This window comes from Terrapene carolina, unplaced genomic scaffold, assembly GCF_002925995.2.
Source record: "Terrapene carolina triunguis isolate 2854851 unplaced genomic scaffold, T_m_triunguis-2.0 Scaffold97, whole genome shotgun sequence".
Lineage (NCBI taxonomy): Eukaryota > Metazoa > Chordata > Testudines > Emydidae > Terrapene > Terrapene triunguis.
In genome coordinates this window covers 574,927-596,324 of record NW_020664448.1, presented here as the reverse complement: position 1 = coordinate 596,324, position 21,398 = coordinate 574,927, and the positions used below count along the sequence as shown (strand labels likewise).

The window sequence follows — 21,398 nt, the reverse complement described above, 5'->3', positions numbered from 1 at the left end:
GGATTTAGCACGATGCTAACAGGGGTGTACCCAGCCTGCCCTCCTCCACCATTGCCAACACTGGCCTCCATAGTCCTAAAGCAGGCACACCCCCCATTAAAATCAGTGCATGTTTGACCAAGACGGTCCAATAGAGGAGGCATAGCGCCACCATCTGCACTGCACTGATTCTAGTGATAGCAAACTACACCCCTGTTGCACCTTTCAGAGCTTTTGCCCAACAAGTAAGCAAGCCTCCCGGCCACTCCTTTGCGGCACAGCGAGGTTTTACAAATGGGAGCGCCTATGGCACAGAATGTGACTTGCCCCCAGACAACACAATGAATCAGTGGCAGAGCTGGGACTAGAACCCACGAACCCTAGCTCCCAACCTCGCCTCGCGGAAGTCAATACCAAAATCATGTGACATGGCTAACCAGTGACGAAGTGGGAGGGATGTGATAACAGCCTACGAGTAATGGAAGGGTCTAGGAGGAATCATTTAGGCTGCGGCAAAGTATTTAAGTTGCAGTAAACGTACATTGGGAAAAAGCTCCTAGCGGTGAGATTCATAGATTTCAAGGTCAGAAGGGACCACTGTGATCATCTAACCTGACTTCCTGTAGAACACAGCCCATACAACTTCACTCAGCAATTCCTGCCCCTTGGTTCCAAGTAGACTCCTAAAGAAGTGGGAGAAGTTCCATTGCCTAAACTTCTAAAGCTAAATGAAATACAGAGAGACATAACTTAGGAAACAGTCCTTCATTGGAAGGGGGAGCGGATCAGGTGGCCTCACAGGTCTTTTCCATCTCTAATCCCTATGATTCAAGCCAAAAAGCTTTCACAAAAAGACCAGAATCCAATCAGGAGACACAAAAGTCCATGTGTTAATGTACGTAGTAAGGCCCTAATTTTGTTAACACATACATGTGCTTAGTCCACTGAAGTCACATGATTACTCTTGTTTGAAGTTCAGCCAGTGCATACGTAGGATTGGGGCATTAAAACTAGCCAAAGGAAGCCAGCAATAAATGAAGGCAAAACACCAGGAGAGAGCAGCGAATGCTGGGGAGGATAGTCTATCTGTTCTCCCACGTACCTGGACATATTTTACAACATTTCCCTTCTACTTTCTCAGGATATTCACAAGGATATTCCTTGGGACACGTAACCTTCTGGCAGTCCTGGATCCCATCCGTGCAGGTACACAGGATGCATGGTAGGACTCCATACAGTCGGAAGACGGGATGCCACACTTCTCCATGGGAGTAGGTCTTCCCATTGTAAACACAAGCTGAAGAGAAAGAGAGAAGGGTAACAATAAATAATAATAATCGTATTGTACCTCTGTACGGTGCCTTTCGTCCTGATGGATCTCAAAGCACTTTGCAAAACTACCAAACTAACAGGCAAACTATGTCAAAGGGATTGCAACACCCACCACTGCAATGCAACCCCCTCTGGGGCACAACATGACAGCAGCAATACTACAGAATACTTCAGGACAGAAGGTGAGTATGAAAATTATAGGGAAATGAAACTATAAGGGGGATTTAAGCAGCTGAATGTAGCTACAAGAGCTGAAACTTGGCCAGGACAGTTGGGCTAATAGCCCTACTCCTGCATAAATTGTATTGAGATCTTTAATGAGCATGTCAGGACTGCATCTGAAAAAAGAATGCTGGGCTCCTTAGTAACATGCATCTGTTCAGCACTACTCCGAGGGAAGAGCGCCACCTACTGAATTGCAACACAAGTTGCTGTGGACTCTGACTTTTCCTTGGCGGTCTCCCCTCCAAGGGCCAGAATGTCCCCTCCTAGAGACAAATCCCCAGGAGGGATCTGGAGGAGGAAAGCATCACCAAGTTACCTGAGTTTTCCCACACAGTTCCAGGAGGCTGCAGCGGTTGTCTCACTCCCTCTCCCCACTTTCTAGTTTCCCCAGAGATTCTCCTGGAGAAGGACGCCAGGCAGGGCTGTGCTGACAGGAACTAGCCCACTGCTGCCACTAACGCGAGGGGCAGCTCCACAGAAAAGTTACTACAGTCCCAGCCCAGGCTGTGTAAATGTTTCTGCAGGTTTTCCAGGGAGCCTTTGGAGGGACCTTGAGCTCCATACCTGCTCCTCCCCACTGCAAGGATCCCTGTCCCTGGAGGCCACAGAAGCTAACCCTCCCCGCAAACTCTCCTTTTGCCTGGGAAGAGGTAGTTCCCCGAATGGAGGATGCATCTGGGAGGCACAAGCTGGCCACCAGTAATGAGCTGACCCCTTAGAGAGATGTGAGGGGCTCACCACTCCAGGCATGGCATTTAATCTGACTTGTCACAGGCAGACGTGACACCCCCCACCACCACCCAGTCTGCTGTTTATATGGCTGCCAATTAACTGGATTCTGCTGTGCTCCAGAGCTGAGAATCATAGAATAGACCTCAGGAGGTCATCTAGTCCAACCCCCTGCTCAAAGCAGGACCAATCCCCAGACAGATTTTTGCCCCTAGATCCCTAAATGGCCCCCTCAAGGATTGAACTCATAAACCCTGGGTTTAGCAGCCCAATGCAAACCACTGAGCTCTCCCTCCCACCACATGCCCTCTTCCCGGAGAACATGCAGAAACCTCGCCCCCAGGAACAAACAGCCCGTCACCTTTCTTGTGCTTTTCTTTCAAGATGAATTTCACTGTAGTGCCACCTCCGCCTCCTTTTGGCTTGAAGCCCCTGGGAATGAACTCCAGCGAGGAACTGATCACAGTGGAAGCCGTCCCGCCAAGCAATCTCTTGCTCACCAGATCCCCCGAGCACTGGTCTTGAGAGTGTCTCTGTGAAAGGCCGGAAACAAGGATACTACTGAGTACCAGGCAGTTCGGCTGCTCTGTCTGTGGCGCTTTATGGGAAATGCTAGCTCAAAGTCACGCACACATTTGCTGTGAGGGGGAAATGCTGAGCATCTAAAGAGGCAGCATGGTCTAGTGGATAGAGATCAGGGGACCTGGGTGCTATTCCTGGCTCTGCCACTGGGTGGCCTTGGGCAAATCATTTCGCTTCTCTGTGCCTCTGTTTCTCCTTCTGTCTTGTCTGTTTTGATTGCAGGCTCTCTGGCGCAGGGACTCTCTCTTACTATGTGTGTGCAGCGCCCACGGCAATGAGGCCCCGATCTTCGGTGGGGCCTCTAAGTGCTACCGTAACACTCACAATAATGGTAGAGTTGAAATTTGCTTCCCTTCCTCGATTCCTGCCACTCAATCCCACTCCCACAGGACATGCGTCAAGTCAAATACCATGTCTGACATTAGCAAAGCTACTCTTGGCTTCTGAACCTAGTCAATGGGTCATATTCTGTGTTTACCCCGGGACACACACACACAGCCCCGAGGTCAATATAGGCCGCAGGCCAGCAGAAAAGTCAATGTTCTCTCAAGATTGGTAATCCTGCACTGCATGGGAATACCTTGCTCCTGGCTTTGGGATTCCAGAGAAAAATGGGACAAGACACATAGCACAAAGGATCTCCTTGTGGCTATTTCTGGAGTTTTATAGATTGGAGAGGTGTGGTGCTGGCATTTTGGCCACGGGGCTTTGGAAAGAGTAAGGACAAGAAGCTGTAAGTGACCTAATCCCGCAAACCTGGAATTGGTCATCCAACTCGAAACATCGTCATGAATCAACCTAAAGGAGCCAGGAGCTCACTTTTTCCTCCCCAGTAGTGTGGATACAAAGACTAGCCAGCGAGGCAGTAGGAAAACATGCTCCCATCCAGCTCAGGCTCTGGCTGTCATGCTCTGGGAGGAATGGGCTACATTTGTACGAGGGAAAGGGGAGAAACCAGTATTCTGAGCAAAAGCAATTGCTATCACTGCACGGGAATTAGATTGTGTTTGTCCCTGGCTGTTTTCTGCAGCTAACCCTGGCGTCGCTCCAATAGGGGCAGCACCAATGGGAGGCATTAATGTAGACAAGGCTCCGACTGCCTCTAGCATTTAAACCACCATATCATTTAAACCTGTTCTGAGCTATGGCGACTATGCCAGTGGCCAGCGGCGCTTTTTCTTTTTACATCAGCAGTAAAATGGTTAAGGCACTGAACTGGGAGTCAAGAGACCTGGCTTTTATTCCCAATCCTACCAGTAACCAAGTGTGCAACTACTGACACCTCTCTGCTCCCACGTTACATTGAAAGTATAACTGGGTTAAAAAAAGAATTTGATAAGTTTCTGGAGGATGGGTCCATCTATGGCTGTTAGCCAAGCTGCTCAGTGACACAACCCCATGCTCTGGGTGTCCCTAAACCTTTGACAGCCAAAAGTTGGGAGTGGACGACAGAGGATGCATCACTCGATAATTGCCCTGCTCTGTTCATTCCCTCTAAAGCATTGGGCACTGGCCACTGTCAGAAGCCAGGATGCTGAGCTAGATGGACCATTGGTCTGGAGTGGTGAGCAGAGCTAAAACTGGGCCATCATCTCTATGCTCCTTTGCATTCAGAAAGGGCTTCCAGACATTTCTGAAGCGTGAAGGCCACTGTTTGTTCCAGGGTTGTATCCTGCTGCCCATCTCCACAGTATCTGAGCAACTTCCATGTAAAATAAATAGCATAATGGAGTCTCTAGCAGATTTCATGGAGTCTCTGACACGTCTCCCTTTTTGGGATAAAGTCTCTGCTTGGGGTGAATTTTGTTGTTGTTATTGTTGGGGGTTTGGTTTGGGTTTTGGTAGAAGAACAGCTTAAAGGGCAAGTGTTGCAGAAACATGGATTTCCATGAAATGGCGATGTGGTCTATTTTAGAAGGGACACTTGGATTGTTAAAATGTAAACATCACGTACAACACCTCTGTTTAACTGCAGGGGCTCCTCGTCCATTGACTTCTCATAGGAACCGTCTGTAAAACACAATGTTACAACAGGAAACGCAGAAGGTTAAGATGGGAATTACTCTCAACAAGCACCTGGCTTCTGGTGTAGGAGGCTCCCAAAAGGAGAACCATGCTCTAATCACTAAAGGAGGCCGCAGGGCACAGATACAATGTGAGCATCAATGGGATGGCATATTAGTTTCCACTAAAGTCTCCATATATCCTGGTTTTATGGGGACAGTCCTTGTGTCACCACATCCCAGGCACTCCTGAAATGTCCTGGTTCTTTCATTTCATCAGTCCAAACTTTTGTTGCTGTTGTTTTTCTTTATAGCTACAAAAGTCGGTTCCAAACGTATTGCTATAGCGAGCATTCCATCACCTTAGAAAATGTTGCCCCTAAAGTGTCCCAGAGGTTTTTGATTGCAACTCCCTCCCCACTGTACATCCCCTTCCTCCTGGCTAAGAAGGGACTATGTTCCCATTAGCCCCATCCCCATAGCACTTGCCTCTCCCTTGGCCAGGGACGGGAAAGGTCCTGAAGTAGGAAGTGGCCAGGCTGTCTGGGGGTGGGAGCTGCATGGCAGGAGGGAGCTGGAGAGAGACCCCAGGAACTGTGGACAGAGCCACATATGAAACAGGCTGTGACTGCTGGTCATCACAGCTGGGTACAGGTCTGGGTGGGACTTATGGGGAAGCAGCAGCAGATGGGAGGGAGCCAGTGCAGAGGGGCCCCAGTGAGAGACACTAACAGAGCCTGGCTTGGAAACCCACAATGCTTATTTGCTTGAATAGAGACTGGATGGGAGAGGGATCCCCGGGTACTAGGCCTGAAAAGCCCTGACCCTCACTCCATTGGACTGCCCCAGGGACCCAAACAGGAGCCATTATTGCTCCCTTTGAGCAGTAACTTTAAACCTCTGCACCCCGGGTATTTACAACCTTCTCCCTTCCAGTCCTATCTATCAGAAACCTTTCCCTTAGCCGTGGGTCTGAGTGGTTATGGAGACCCCCAGGGCTAATGCCTACACAGCCTACCTGAAGCACCTACAGTGCTTGCCTCCAAGACATGGTACACTGGGCACGCTACTGGCACCTTAAGAGTTTGGGGTACAGAGTAGCCCTGATAATTACATATGAAAAGGGGACGGTGGCACTCTCTATCTAAAACCTTGCTTGTCTCACACCAGTTCTGGTGGCTGCTGGCAACACATCTGCCAGTTTCAGCTCTCAGACAGACTGCTCTGACTTCTGTGGAGTTACTCCAGATTTACCCTGGTGTAACAGAGCAAAACTGGGGCCTCCGGCTGTTTATTATTTCAGTAGAAGGCAACAGCGTGATGTGAAACTGCTGGCCTGATTCCCTGCTCTGAATTTTACATATAAATACAGGGCTTGATTGTCTTCCCACTCACCCTGGTGTAAATCTAGATGAATGACAGTAAAGTCACTAGAGCTACCCCGGGGAGAATCGAGTGAGAGGAGAATCAAGCAGAAAATGCCATTGAGGTTCTTAATTACCTCAGGGTGTTTTTATCCCTTGAGAATGACTATGCCACTGTGGCATTTTCACCAGTTTATCAGAGCAATGACAATAATAGTCATAACCAGTCATACTTCCACCATCAAAGCAGCCTCTCCCGAGCCTGACAAATGAACTTCCGGGAGGATGTCATGTCACTAACATAATATCACAGCGCCAGTAAAACAAGGAGTACGACTCAGGCCGTGACACCGATCCGACTTACACTCCACACAAGTACACAGCGGAGGGGCACTGCTGGGAGAAAGAAGGATTTGGCCCAAGAGGCTTTGTATGCATCAGACTCTCTGACCATTGCTGGTGACACGGAGGCAGAGATTTGTGCAATTTACAGCATGGATTTTCAAAGTTGTATTTAATAAGTGCGACATTCCCCCTCCTGGCTAACGGCCAGGGTTGCGATTCCCATCCACTGACCTGACAGCAGACCTCACTTAGCAGCAGGGACTGGTTCCCATGTTACCTTGACAAACTTGGCAGCAGGAGTCTGGCACAGTTAGAGGAGAGGAGCACAGCAGATCAGGGCAGGTCACCAAGCCGCAGTAAATCTGGCCTTCCTAGGAAGCACAGAAAACAACCTGATGCATCATCGGCATTAACAATGTCCTGACAAGTACAGTGATACTTAGTGTTTAATAGCCAGGGGCCAAATTGTGCCATTGATTTTTAAGCAGATTTCACTATTTGATTTCAGCGGGAAGTTCTTAAAAATGGATGGATTGACAGGGCTCTCCATTTGCTATAGCAATTACGGCAGCTGTTGGATAATTAGCAATTACTCCATTCCAGCTTCAATCTGTGTAGCCTAGTGGACTGGGACCCAGAAGACCAGCATTCTATTCCCAGCTCTGCCTCTGGACTGCTGGGTGCCCTTGGGCAAATTGCTTCCCGCTCTGTGCCTCAATTTCCCCATCTGTAAAATGGGGCTAATGAACCTAACCTTTGTAAAGCATTTTCAGATGTAGTGGTTAAAAGTGTTATAGAAGAGCTAGGTATCGCTGTCACATTGGAGCACCCTTCCCCAGCTTTGTTTCTAAGTGTACAGTCCTTGGGCCAGATCCTCAGCTGGTCATAGAATCATAGAATATCAGGGTTGGAAGGGACCTCAGGAGGTCATCTAGTCCAACCCCCTGCTCAAAGCAGGACCAATTCCCAACTAAATCATCCCAGCCAGGGCTTTGTCAAGCCTGACCTTAAAAACCTCTAAGGAAGGAGATTCCACCACCTCCCTAGGTAACCCATTCCAGTGCTTCACCACCCTCCTAGTGAAAAAGTTTTTCCTAATATCCAACCTAAACCTCCCCAACTGCAACTTGAGACCATTACTCCTTGTTCTGTCATCAGGTACCACTGAGAACAGTCTAGATTCATCCTCTTTGGAACCCCCTTTCAGGTAGTTGAAAGCAGCTATCAAATCCCCCCTCATTCTTCTCTTCTGCAGACTAAACAATCCCAGTTCCCTCAGCCTCTCCTCATAAGTCATGTGCTCCACCCCCCTAATCATTTTTGTTGCCCTCCCCTGGACTCTTTCCGATTTTCCCACATCCTTCTTGTAGTGTGGGGCCCAAAACTGGACACAGTACTCCAGATGAGGCCTCACCAATGTCGAATAGAGGGGAACGATCACGTCCCTCGATCTGCTGGCAATGCCCCTACTTATACAGCCCAAAATGCCGTTAGCCTTCTTGGCAACAAGGGCACACTGTTGACTCATATCCAGTGTAAACTGATAGCACACCATTGACTTCAATGGAGCTTAACTGATCGACACCACCTAAGGATCAGGCTCTGCAGTCTTTGTCCACTAGGGAAAGAAATCATGACCAGTCCCCAGCCACCAGACAGGACCAGAATCAAGCAGTGTTGCATTGTATTTTATAGCACATGCTCAAATGAGTGTACGTGGTAGGGCCCTGCCCACACTGAGATGGGAACTCACACATCTTCTACAGTGTGTGAACAGTGCCTAGTGCACCCCTAGCACTGCCATCACATCAACAACAATTGCCACCGTGCGACTGTATAAACAGATTTCACTAGCAGGGTCCTAGCATATTTCTGATGAGTGTGGTCAGATCTTGGGCTTGAGAACTGTGCTACGAAAACTGCATGATGGAGAACAGGGGTTAAAAGCAGCCAAACTGGGCTGATTGGGGAAGCAGCCACAGCGGTGGCCGGCTCAATCAGGGCCCAGCTGGCCCTGATCAGAGGGCTGTGGGCCAGAAGTTGGAGGGGTCTCACTCTAGCCCTAGAGTGGGAAGGGCTAGCTGCCCGAGAGGAAGGTACCTGAAGTGAGGTAGTGCTGGGGAAGGGCAAAGGAAGCTGGGGCGCTCCAGCCTGGTAAACCCCCAGGCTGCAGGCCTTAGTGAAGGCCTACGGAAGTACTGGGGCTGCAGAGGTGTAGCCCGGGGTTAGGCAGAAGCAGCTGGTCCAACCTCCTTACCAATGATGAGTGGCCATTACAGACTGCAGTCTGCCCCAGTGAGCGGGGGCTAGATGATGACTGGCAGTAGCCACGGTGGCAAGGTGGGTTTAGAGGGTTGGGGGGTTCCCCTGGGAGGGGAAACCTAGAGTACGGGGGTACTGCTGGGGGCAGAACTCCGAGGTAAAGAGGCACTGGTATCCGGGAAGGATACAGGGCCAGCGGCAAGCGAGCCACTGGCCTGCAGAGGCCGCTCCGTATGCTGGAAAAGAGCTAATTCCCAGACGACCAGCAGGAGGTGCCGCGACGGTGAGTCTCGCTTTGCTACAGAAGGGAATTGATTATAACCAGGTCTGATGAGCATGATTCTCAGGGGAAAACGTCTCTGCCCAATTGACTAGGAAAACTGGGCTAGACGCCTGCTAGCAACAGCCATGTTTAACCAGCATCATAGCCAGCCGCGTTCTCATTCCATATCCATTCACCCCCAGATTTGTGGGGAATCCAGATGGGAAATGGAGTTTGGAATCTGAGCCCGATCTGGATCCAAATTTCACAGCTCTGCTCTATCTCTATATTGGGTCAATCCAAACCCCCAGAACCAAGCGCTTCCAACAATCTGTAATCTGGATCCAGAGATGGATTTTGTGGTTTAGACTCACCAATACTTATTATTGGTAGGAGGTGGCCTGGAAAAGATCAGTGCTCTATGGATAAATCTGAATAATGGGCTAACTTCAGCCTTGTTGTAAGCAAGCACAATTCCACTGCAGACAATGGAGTTTCATCCATTTGCCCCATGGCTGAATTTGGCCCATTATGCAGAATGCAAGTTAGAAATCAGAGAGAGATGGTATGAGGCTTTTACACCATCCAGGCCCCTAGATATCAGGGACCTCTCCCCCTTGCATTGGGTCAGGGATATTTTTCAATGTACCTATAGCATCCCAACTGAGTATAGTTAAACTAACTGTGAACATCTCTAGATCCTTTGACAGCTTCTTCCACTGCCAGGTGAGAACAGACAAGGGTGTGGTGTGTAGGTGAATGGGGATAAGAAGGAAGCAAGTCTTGTGAATCAATGGATCTGAACTGAACCACTCTAGACTACAAAACTAAGTTGACTTTGTTACGTCGATATACGGCCCCCGCAGTAATTAAATTGGTTTTGCGTGTCCACACTAGCTCCTTCTGTCGGCGGTGCACGACCTCACCAGGAGTGCATGTCCCAGATGTCAGTGTGGGGCATTGACAGCCAGAGCCTCACCGCCCAGGGCTGACAGCTGGAGCCCCGCCGGGCTGATACCCTGGAGCTGGAGCCCAGCTCCGACTGTCAGCGCCAGGTGGCGGGGCTCTGACTGTCAACTGCCAGGGACTGACAGCCAGAATAGTCAACACAGCATCTACACTGACACTATGTCGACCTAACTACACCAACCTAACACTATGCCTCTCTTGGAGGTGGGGTTATTAAGTCAGTTTAGTGGGCGACTTACATCGGCGGGAGCAACATTGGAGTGTAGACGCTTACAGAGTTAGGTCTACATAAACTGCCTTACATCAATCTAACTCTGTAGTGTAGACCAGGGCTCAACAAAGACAAGGTGAGTGAGGCAATATCCTTTATTGGACCAACTTCTGTTGGTGGGAAAGACAAGCTTTCAAGCCACAGGTTTCGTCTACACTACAGACATAAATCGGGATAACTTCCTCACTCGGGGATGTGAAAAAGCCAGTTAGGGTTAGATTGTGGTAATTACCCATAAATCCAGTGTCTCTGTTCAGTCCATGATTTTTAGGCCATTGTCTACACTGGCACTTATGTCAGCAAAACTTCTGTAGCTCAGGGCTGTGAAAAAACACCCCCCAGAGTGACATAATTTCGCCGGCATAAGCACTCGTGTGCACAGCGCTATGTCAGCGGGAGACGCTCTCCTACCGCCGCTCGTGGAAGTGGTTTTATTATGTCAATGGGCGAGTTCTCTCCCATCAGCATAATGGGGCTACATGAGCGATCTTACAGCAATGCAGATGTATTGGTACAGCTGTGCCACTGTAAGCTTGCTAGTGTAGACATGGCCTCAGTGTCTCGTGAGTACAGAATGTTGTAATTAGCCATAAATCCAGTGTCTCTGTTCAGTCCATGATTTTTTGTGTCTAGCAGAGTTATTAATGTAACAGAGACACTGGATTTATGGCTTATTACAACAATCTGTAACCACTAACCCCCTCTTTTTGTTTTAGGACCTCAGAGATGTTAACAGGCCACGCTATCTTAATGGTCCCTTAGAATATGTGGTAACTACTATGCTAAACAATCTGTTCCATCTCTTATTTAGCTATGACACTCTGGGTACCTTTCCCAGACCTGAAAAAGAGCTGTGTGTGGCTCGAAAGCTTGTCTCTCTCCCCAGCAGAAGTTGGTCCAATAAAAGATATTACCTCCCCCACCTCATCTCTCTAATATCCTGGGACTCCACTCAGCAAAGACAGCCTTGAGCCAAATGCTGCTTTTGGGTCAGGGATGTAAATCCAAACTATCTCCACTGACTTCAGTGCTGCTGGAATTTGGCCCTTGCTTGTTTTTAGGTCACGGATGACTGTTTCCTTATTTACCCTTGAGAATGTCAGATCGCTGCTTAAAGCTGCGTATGTATGGGCCAAGTGGAAGAGAGGCAAATGCCATAAATAAAAGAATTTATGCCAAAGGCCATGCACTTGGTGCAGTTTTCAAAGAGGTTAGTTAGACCAGCTGTTCCTGCAGCTGTTTCAGCAACTGGCAATATTAGACAAGACCAATCACAATCCTACTGGTGCCTGGCTTCATTGTGATCATTTTATTTTCCCCTTAGCGTCCAAGACATTATCCCACTGAATAAACAGAGAACCAGAGAAAAGCAATCCAACGCATCTAGCAAGTACGTACAAACCTGGGAGTTCTTGATCAGCGGTGTCACAAAAAGCAGATGAGACAGTAAAACCAAATGCTGCAGTGATATATAATTGTTGACGGAAGCATCCCTCTCCATTTGTATATATTTCACACATACAAATATATACACAACCTTTGGGTCTGGTTCTCCTCTCATCAGCAAGGGCATCAATCAGGAGTTATGCTGGTATAAAATTGGTGTAAATACGAGAAGAACCAGCCCCATCAGTTATATAATTTGTATGTCTCGTGTCTATCTGTCTATCTCTATGTGCCAGGTTTGGCCATCCTTATTCATACTGAGTAAGTCAGTTTAAGTGTAAGGCACCTTAGTGAGGACCAAGGACCTGGCCCTGTTAGCGCAGGGGTAAATGACTACACATGGTGCAAGACAACAACAAATCAAGCCCTCATATTTTTTCAAATGAATTTTTGCGTGACTTCACTGCAGTTGATCGATGTGAAATTGACAGTCCTGAAGACTAAGCCCCTTCTATTTATCTATAGAGCAGCGACACCCAGGCAGTACTAGCACTAGTTTACCATCCCCACTGTCCATGGCTTACTCAGTCCTTGGCTTCTCCACAGAGACTTCCAACAAGGGAGCTACTGTCCAATGTGATGAGGAGACCCATCCATTAGGAATTGGTCTGAGACCAAGAGCTCATTCCACGTAGTCTTCCCAAGAACCTTCAGGTAGTAACGACTTCTGGATGCTCTCATGCTGAACTTGATCTGGAGTTGAAAGGCTCCACACCCTATTACAACCCCATAAGCCATCTGGCCCCCTTTAATATCTTTATATAATAAATGGAATGAAAGCAATCTCTGTACAGAACTCTCCTTTTTATGGCTTTGGGACATGGAGAGAGAGGTTATTGACGCTTGGAATGTTACCATATGTCTTCCAAGTTTAGAGTGGTTGTTGCTCTGCAGTTTTATGTTCTACTCCTAGAGAAATGGGAAAGATGAGAAGAAGCCACTCAATCTATCCCCAGACACTCAGCTTACTGGCATCATCACACCTTAGACATCCATCTTTGGGCCTTACAATAGACAAACTGTGCGCTCGCCAGTCTAGGAAAGAGTTCGAAAAGCAAACGGGAGTTGGGACGCGGTTTTCAACAGGCCGTTAACACTATCTGTTGCAAAGACAGGGTAAAACACTGTGGCAGAAGGCTACCAGAGGCAAGCCAAGTCCCTGTCTGAGTCTGCTCCCGGGCTTTCAGGCTTTCTGGGAAGAAAAATATTCATCAAATGCCCATTGGCAATGTTTGCAAACTGAAAGACAAGATGATCCACTACCAATGATTTGCTCTTCAGCAGCTAAACAGAGATCACACAAAGTAGCTAAGACTATCTCTGATGACAGGAGTCTGTTCACGGCCAATGCCTCATAATGACAGAGGGTCATAACACCCACAACACTGGGGTCACCAGTTGAGGAGAATCACAGCAGTTCACTATAGAATCTGCCTTGAAAGCAAAAGATACAGCCTCTTGCAGGGTTTTCTGCCACTAATGGTCTCAAGCTCACGGCTGTAAAGCAAGCCTTGGGTAGCAATGTAACTTACTAAGGTATGCAGTGCTGCTCTGGGCTTCAGTAACTTGCTTCTCACTGAAATCTTAGCGTGGTAATGTAATGGCTTCAGTGGATTTCTAAGCACACAGGAGCCGTGTTGCGAAGGCGTTGGTGTACGGCCAAGCCTCCTCTTCCAAGTGCTTCCATCTACACAGTAATGCTTCTACCCCAGCAAGGTCTCTGTGGTGAACTCCAATGGGTGATTCCAAGCCATCCCCTCTGCTGGTCTTAACTTTGGATGTTTACAATTAGATGGACAAGGCACTAGAAAACGGACAGTAAGGAGCAATCTTGCACTGATAGCAGGGTGGATCTTTTGGATCTTTTAAGAAGCTATTATTTAGTCAGGGTATGGTCAGAAGTTTTTGGAGGGCCCTTCATCTTCCCAGGTGAAAAGTCCTGCCATCCAAGACCTGCCATCCTTACTCACGCTGAGTGGCACCTTATTTCATGAGTAGTCCCATTGAAAACAATGGTGACTACTTGTGGAAGGAAAATACTAAGCGTAAGCAGGGTGGCTAAAATCTGGTCCTAATACACTCTTCATATCTTCACACTCAATGGGCAGATTCTGCTCTTGGTTACTATTCTATTTCTATTCTGTTCTAGCCAGATTCATATCCCTCCCTGATCTCTGTCGTGTCTGAGCGCCTTCCAGTCGTGCATTAAGTGATGTGACCAACATGTGTTATGTGTGACCCGTTCTCTCTCTCTCTCAACCTCTCCCCATTGGGAGAATTGTGTGTGCAGTGCAGTGTTTTGTTTGGGGGTGTTATGGGGGCATTTTTTTGCAATGTCCATGCTGCTCTGTGTTCATGTCAGAGAAGGCAAGTGGAAGAAGTTCATCTTGCACTGGGAGCAGAAGGTGGTGAGGTTTGCGATCACTCTTAGATGCTGGGGGAGTTCATCTCACAGTCCCGGACCACCGCCTGAGAAAGTTCTGAATAGATGAGCTTTAAATTCTGTCGAGCCAGAGTGAAGTTGTCAAACCTGGTCTTCATCCTGGAGCTTTAGGCTCTTTTAGATATCCTGGGTTGTGACAGGGTGAACCAGACCCACACTGGTCTGCAGGGGTTAACCACACTCTGTGTGCCAAGGAGACTATGCCCCCTCATCTCTGCTGGGCATGCTCCAGCTGGAATCTAGATATTAAAGGGAGCAACTCAGCTCAGTCGGGGTTGACCAGCGAAGGCGCTGCATGCTCCTGTGGAGGGACCCGCCGACACTCCAGTTTGTAGAGGCCAGCCAGCCAGGGATGACCAATGACCCTTAGGCACCCAATGCTGCAGAGAGAGGAGAGGCCGTGGGACTCCCAAGACAACTAGCCACGGAGGAACGGGTAGGAAATAACCCTGGAGAACTTAAGAGGGAAACAGACATAGAACCGGGGCTTGGCTTAGCATGTTTTAGGAGGATCCCCACTGAGCAGGTGGCAGGCAACCCCACCACCACCAGGGCCCTGGGTTGGGACCCAATGGAGTAGGGAGGGCCCAGATCCCCCTACCCTGGCTGCCACCACCCCAAGGCACGGCCCACCTCTCCAGCCACTCCTGCCCCAGGCCACGCTGCCCTGCTGGTCAAGGGTAGCCCTATTGAGTCTGGCCACTAGGCCACACACCCGTGCAGAGGAGGGCATCCATATTGACTCTGGCCACTAGGCCATGCAGCTCTGCGAGGGAGGGCACCCTATTAACCCCGACCATTAGACTGTACTGCTCAGAAGCCAAGGGCAGTCATCCAGACTCAGCTGCGGGGTTATAATGGCCTCACAACTCTCCCCAAAGGGTGGTGGGGTGTACCAGCCCAGTGACATGGGGCCGGCCATTGAGTGAGCACCTTGAAGACAAGGACTGAGACCTTGAATTTGACTCAATACCGTGTTGTAAACCCAGAGAGACTCAACTGAAATCAATGGGATTACTCTGTATTGACGCCAGTGTAAGAGATCAGAATCCAGTCCTAGGTGTCAGTCGGCCAGAGAACTCCTGTCTCTCATCAAGTCTGATCGTTCTCATGTAACGGGGAAGGATCCAAATCTCCTCTCACTTATGCAGGTTTTACTCCATTGTGACTCCATTGACTGCAATGGAAGATCTTCCAGTTTACACCAGCGTAAAAGCAGAATTCCTATCCAAAGGGACAGGCTCTGATACACTACCTGACGCCGCTGAATAGTCCTACGGAAGCCAATGGGACTACTCATGGAGCGAGGTACTATTCAACATGGGAATGGCTACCAAAATCAGCTCATGGGGAATAACATTGCCAGGCCAGCCGTGCCCGGTGGGAGCACCCCTTACGGAGCTGAGCTGGAATAGTTGGTCAGATTATTGTGATACTGCTGTAGCGACATAAAGGTTAAAACACAACGATTGGCACTCCCTGACCACGTCCTCCCCCTTCAAACCCATGCCCACCTGACAGATAAAGCATTGCGACTCCCTTTGATTCAAAAATAGCTTACGGAGCAGCTGCACTGTGCACACTGATTTGGCTGCCGAGAAGGGAAGAGTTCGCTCGTGGTAAACATCTCCCCTGGTTGGTAGGTTGTCCCGTTGTACTGGCAAGACTTCACAGGCGCCCGGAGACCAGACGGCGTGTGCGGCTCTACAGGGGGAGAGGAGGAACAGCAACAGCCCGGCTGAGTCTCGTCCTTTCCCAGGCCCAGCATGCAGGACCTGAAACCCTGACGCTAAACAGATCCACTCCACTCCACTGACACTGCTCTGAATAATGGGAAGCTGGGACCATCTTCCAGGGGAGATGTAAACACGGAACACTTTTATCAGCCCTCCCCCAGGCCCGGATCCAGCCTGGCCTGGGCCATCTCCGCCTGGAAGGGAGCCCATAAAGACAGCTTGCTCTGCCTCTCTGTGAGATTACTGTTAATCTTAAAAGTAGAGTTAGATTGCCAAAGACACGCCATAGTAAAAGGGAAGGACCGGTGGATAAGGAAGCCACATTCCTTCCCTTTCTCCCCTTGGCTTCAGAAGGTAGTGAGCGGCTGCTCACACGTTTTTCCCCACAATGCAGGGAAGGGGGCAGGGAATGAGGGGAGGCTGGATTCTGTCCCCTACCCCCACCAATGCGCCAGACGTGGCCCGCCGGCCCCGGGGAGCCTGCACACGGGTGTAAGGGAGGATTCTTAACACCCCACATCCATCCCTATGTGAGCACGTTGTCTAAGCCACAATGCAGCGCCGGGGAGTGATGAAAACCAACAGGGTTTGGCTCAGATTTCCACGTTTTCCCGTCCTTTCACACAACGGCCCGGACGGCGCGTCTGTTTCAAACAGTGAGGTGGCATAATAATCGTTTGTACATCTGCAGCGACGTTGGCCACGAGAGCTGGTTCCACACAGTAATCCCAGCGCCCCCGTGAGACGGTCCCCACTTTGCAGAGGGATACACTGGGACAGAGAGGCTAAGGGTGTGTCTTCATTGCAGAGTTAATGCGGGAGATCGGCACCTGGCTTTGTGCACCCAGTTCAGCCTCGCCTGGGTGGGCGTGTGCCCACTTCCTCCCCACAAAAAGTCCTGTGATCCAGGCGTTATTTCCAGCCCTGCCTCTCTGTGAGGCACTGAGCAGGTTTCAGGGCCACCCTGCGCTGCTGTGAAATGGGGACAACAATTTATGCCCGCTTTCACCAAGTGTTTTGACATCGCTGGGGGCAAAGGGGGCTCTGTGCGCCAGCCCCTCCGCTGGTGAAATTGGCACAGCTCCATTAATGTCCTGTGCTGACAGCAGTTGGTGATCTGGCTCTATTGGGCATTGTCTCTTCTGGGTTTATACAGATCCCGGCACACGGGAGCCCCATTCCCGCTTGGGCTTTTGGACTCTCTCCTAATATAAATATTTAGAGCTAAGAACAATGTTACAAGTGCAGAGCGTTGTTACAATTCCTGTTTTCCTCACGCCCTGACTGTCCAAAAGCAGAAGCATCTAGAGAAACCGAGCTCCCAGAGAAACAGAAATGTGGAACAAAGAAATCTGCTCCAGAAATCCACTTACCTGCACAGCGAGGGCAGCACTGCTGCGGGTCAGTGACAGGCTTTACGCAATGCAGGGCTGGGCACTGGATTTGGTAACAGCTCACATTCACATTCTGTTTGCAGGGAGAGAGAACAGGGCTGCTCAGGGACAAAAATCCTTCCCCCGCAGGCCTTTATGAAGATGCTGCCTTATTTGGCCTTTTGGACTGAGCCAGAAGTGGAAGGCACTAGGCTGAGTTACTCCAGCTTAGGGTCTGGGCCATTGTATTTAAATTGTTGGGTAGCACCACGAGCTGCTAACCAGCGTATGATCCTTGACAAGTACAATGATTATGAGACTGTCTAACCAGTTACTAGAGGGGCCAGCTGGCCTGCAAACATTCTGCCCCGTGCACCGATCCTGTCAGATCTCCCTGTTCATCCAAACGGTGCAAAGCCTCAGCACTGCTTGACTCTTCACTAAGTTGATCGGGTCCAATAGGCTCCGTGGTCTTGTACCTGGGGCACTGCTGTGGGACTCAGACCTGAGATCTACTCCTCGCTCTGCCTGTGACCTTAGGCCAGGCACTTCTCATCTCTGTGGCGCTGCTTCCCCGCCCACCCTTGGCCAGAAGCTGGGGATGGATCACCTGATGATTTTCTGTTCGTTCCCTCTGAAGCACCTGACATTGGCCGCTGTTGGATGGCAGGATACTGGGCTAGATGGACCTTTGGTCTGACCCAGCATGGCCGTTCTTATGTTCATAGATTCATAGATTCTAGGACTGGAAGGGACCTCGAGAGGTCATCGAGTCCAGTCCCCTGCCCGCATGGCAGGACCAAATACTGTCTAGACCATCCCTGATAGACATTTATCTAACCTACTCTTAAATATCTCCAGAGATGGAGATTCCACAACCTCCCTAGGCAATTTATTCCAGTGTTTAACCACCCTGACAGTTAGGACCATCTGAGGTTTTTACACCATCTGAGGATCTGGCCCTTTGTGTCCTGTCAACCTAGGGCCTGCCTTTCACCCCACCAATCTTCTCAAGGGCTGAGATCAGCTGGTGTGCTCTCACTCTGAGGCATTTTCAGTGAATGTCCCTCAGCGACGGACTCTGCCTCCTGCTGCTTGCTCCAACAGAGCTAAAATCTGTTGCAAAACCTATGTTCAATGAGGCGTTTGCCTTGGGCACACACCGACTGTGGGGTACAGCACTGAGCAAAGCTGAAGTCCAGGGCTGGGTTGATCACATTTGGTTTGACACTGGTCAATGCAGCGTGTATTACTTTAAAATCCTGCCTTTGTGTGCAAGTGTGATCCGCACCTTCTCAGCTAATTAATTCAAATAAATAAACAAAGGCAGCAATGGACTGATCCTACCAGATGTACTTACTTATATTAATTATTATAACCTTTACAAATGGTAATGAAATCACAACAAAAGCAGCATTTAGCACTTTCCAGCTTCAAAATGCTTTACAAACTTTCTTATGCCTATTTGGACTCTCAGGTTTATGGGACTCTCTCTTATGTTTTTGTGCAGGGCTTAGCACAATGGAGCCTCAGTCTTCTTTGGGGAATGTCATCCTTTGCTCCTGGCCCTAGCCCCAGGGACCCATGTGTTTGTCACTCTAGACAGGATCTTCCTGTGTCTAGGAGGACTGAACATGGGAGAAAATGCAGAAGCTCTAGCTTGTACAGTACACAGCTAGTCTCCTCAGCAGGATGGGCTGCTGCAAGGCCATCACCCCCTGTACTCCAGTCCCTCCATTAGCTCCCAGTCCACCTCCATTGCTAGTCCAGGGCCCTGTCCCTGAACATGAAAGCTCTCAATGGGTCAGGACCCCACCGCATCGCCACCCATAATCCACCAACATGGCTTCCCGCTTCTGGGACAATGCAGCTTACGAAGCTGTGAGAGCCAGCGATAAAGCTTCACCATCCAGGGGATTCAGTTGTGGAATGAGTTTCCAAAAAGGATTAGGCTAATCCAGCAGCTGGTCACCCTTAAGGCAACTGCAAGACCCTTCTCTTCGATAGAGTTTGCCACCATAACTGGACTGATTAAAGGCCGCCAAAGCAAGGTTAATGCCCAGCGGCCCACTATAAACAAGTCTGGTAACAGCACCATCGACACCTGTTCTCATACTGTAGATCAGCACGACAGATTAGACTGTGAAGCTATACCTCCAAACAGGTGCATCGGATGCAGTACGTCAGCCCCTGAGGTTCCAAGTAGGGATGCCAGCTCTCTCCTGGACCGTACTTCTTGCCATTAAAATCACAGAACATATCTGGACCTGAAAATCAAACAGATGGACATTATGCATGAGATTGAAGCGCTCTTGGAAATGCATTCTCCTTCCCCAGTTGACCGGCAGGGCTGAGCCAATACTTCCTAGGGTCCATGTTAAGATGCAAACCCGAGCTTTTCAACTCAGAGTGTGTAACCTGGTGGTCCGGGCACTGACACGTGGGACATCCACATTCAAGTCCCTGCTCTGCCTGCTTCAGAACAGAGTTTTCCATCCCAGATCACTCTAAATCAGGCACAGCAGGGACTTAGATCTCCCACATCCCAGGTCAGGGCCTTAACCACCCAGCCATGCAACATCAGTCTTTTTTTACCAGAAACTGTGGAAACCGATACATCTCTGGACGTATGCAGTGTTGTTGTAGCCGTGTCGGTCCCAGGATATTAGAGAGACAAGGTGGGTGAGGTAATATCTTTTACCTCACCAACAGAAGTTGGTCCAATAGAAGATATTACCTCACCCACCTTGTCACTCTAACATCTCTGGACAACGTTTAGGCTTCAATGAAACAACATCTTGTGGTGAAATTTCATTTCATTGGCAATGTTCCAACCAGCTGTTTTTCACCCTCATCTTGGATGCCCTGTGCTGTGTTCCCAGCAGCACCGCCAGGATAAGGTGTCGGGTAGAGAGATCTGAGATGGAATTATGTATGGGCCATCAGTGTTACAGTCTGGGACACGTGGCCAGAACAGAGTCAACTTCAGAGTGTCTCAGCTTGCAGGACATGCAAGGTTTAATCCAGACAGTGAGTGAGATGCAGTGTTGCCAACTCTCATGATTTTGTCATGAGACTCATGATGATTATTGTTTTCCTTAAAGCCCCAGCTCCTGGAGTCAAGTGAATATGTGATGATTTCAGCCTTCATTCTTAAAGAAAAAGTAAATTTCTAGCCCTCGTGGCTTTGGAGAAAGCTTCAAAATGTGACTCCAGTGCCCCCTAAAGTTTCAAAAAGCAGAAGGCAAATAAAAAGAACACCAAATCGATTATTTGTACATAATCTCATGATTTTAAAGCCAATCTTATGCTATTTGGCGAGCCTGACTCATGATTTTTGAACATTTGGGGTTGGCACTACTGTGAGAGAAAGAGAAGGACAGAGGGCAGATGAAGAAGCAAGATAGGAACGGACAAGCCAGCTGAAAAAATATTGAGTTTTTTTTGCAAAATATGTACACAAAAATGAAAATGGTTTTGCTTTCATGGAAATTTTCCCTCAAAAATTTTCAGGTTTTCCTCGAAGAAAAAACAAAGAATCAAAAACTGAACATTTGTCAGGTTTTTTGGTTCTGAAAATTTCTGGGGGTGCGGGGATTTTTTTTTTTTATTCTTTATTTTTGTGGTTTCATTTTTAGGGTTTTTTGGTCAAAAATCAGAAAATGTCGAGGAAACAATGTTTTTCAGAACTTTTTTCACGGCTTCAGAAAAGCCACTTTATGAAAGAAAAACTTCAGCTGCCCCAGCCTCTAATAAGAACTGGTGCCGTGCAGCTACGAAGCTCTGGACAAGCAGTTAAGGTCTCCAAACACCCCCTCTGAGGTAGGTGGGTATCATCGCTGACACACTGGGAACAAAAGAGTCCTGACTTGTAGCCCCCTGCTCTAAACCCAAGATAATTCTCCCGGCCCCTTTTCAGTAGCAGTCGCAAACCACTGTGTACAGTGCAGACCTTTGTCTGATCCTTCGCACCATATGTGCCCCCAGCACAGACAGGTCTTACCAGGGATCAGACTGGCTCTGCACTCAGGAGAGATTTGTTCCATCCCCCCAAGCATTTCTTAACAGAGCCAGCCA

General features: G+C 48.9%; 1 protein-coding gene across 1 annotated transcript in view; it reads right to left on the bottom strand.

Moving 5' to 3' along the window:
- CHRDL2 (chordin like 2) overlaps positions 1 to 21,398 on the bottom strand; it is a 64,420-nt gene that overhangs the window by 17,799 nt on the left and 25,223 nt on the right. The window contains exons 2-8 of the mRNA XM_024210216.1: positions 19,476 to 19,588; positions 17,322 to 17,415; positions 15,774 to 15,916; positions 6,837 to 6,930; positions 4,802 to 4,857; positions 2,627 to 2,798; positions 1,082 to 1,276 (exon numbers count right to left, since the gene is read on the bottom strand). Of these exons, the coding sequence (XP_024065984.1) occupies positions 1,082 to 1,276; positions 2,627 to 2,798; positions 4,802 to 4,857; positions 6,837 to 6,930; positions 15,774 to 15,916; positions 17,322 to 17,415; positions 19,476 to 19,588 (867 nt within the window). The remainder of the gene's footprint in view (positions 1 to 1,081; positions 1,277 to 2,626; positions 2,799 to 4,801; positions 4,858 to 6,836; positions 6,931 to 15,773; positions 15,917 to 17,321; positions 17,416 to 19,475; positions 19,589 to 21,398) is intronic.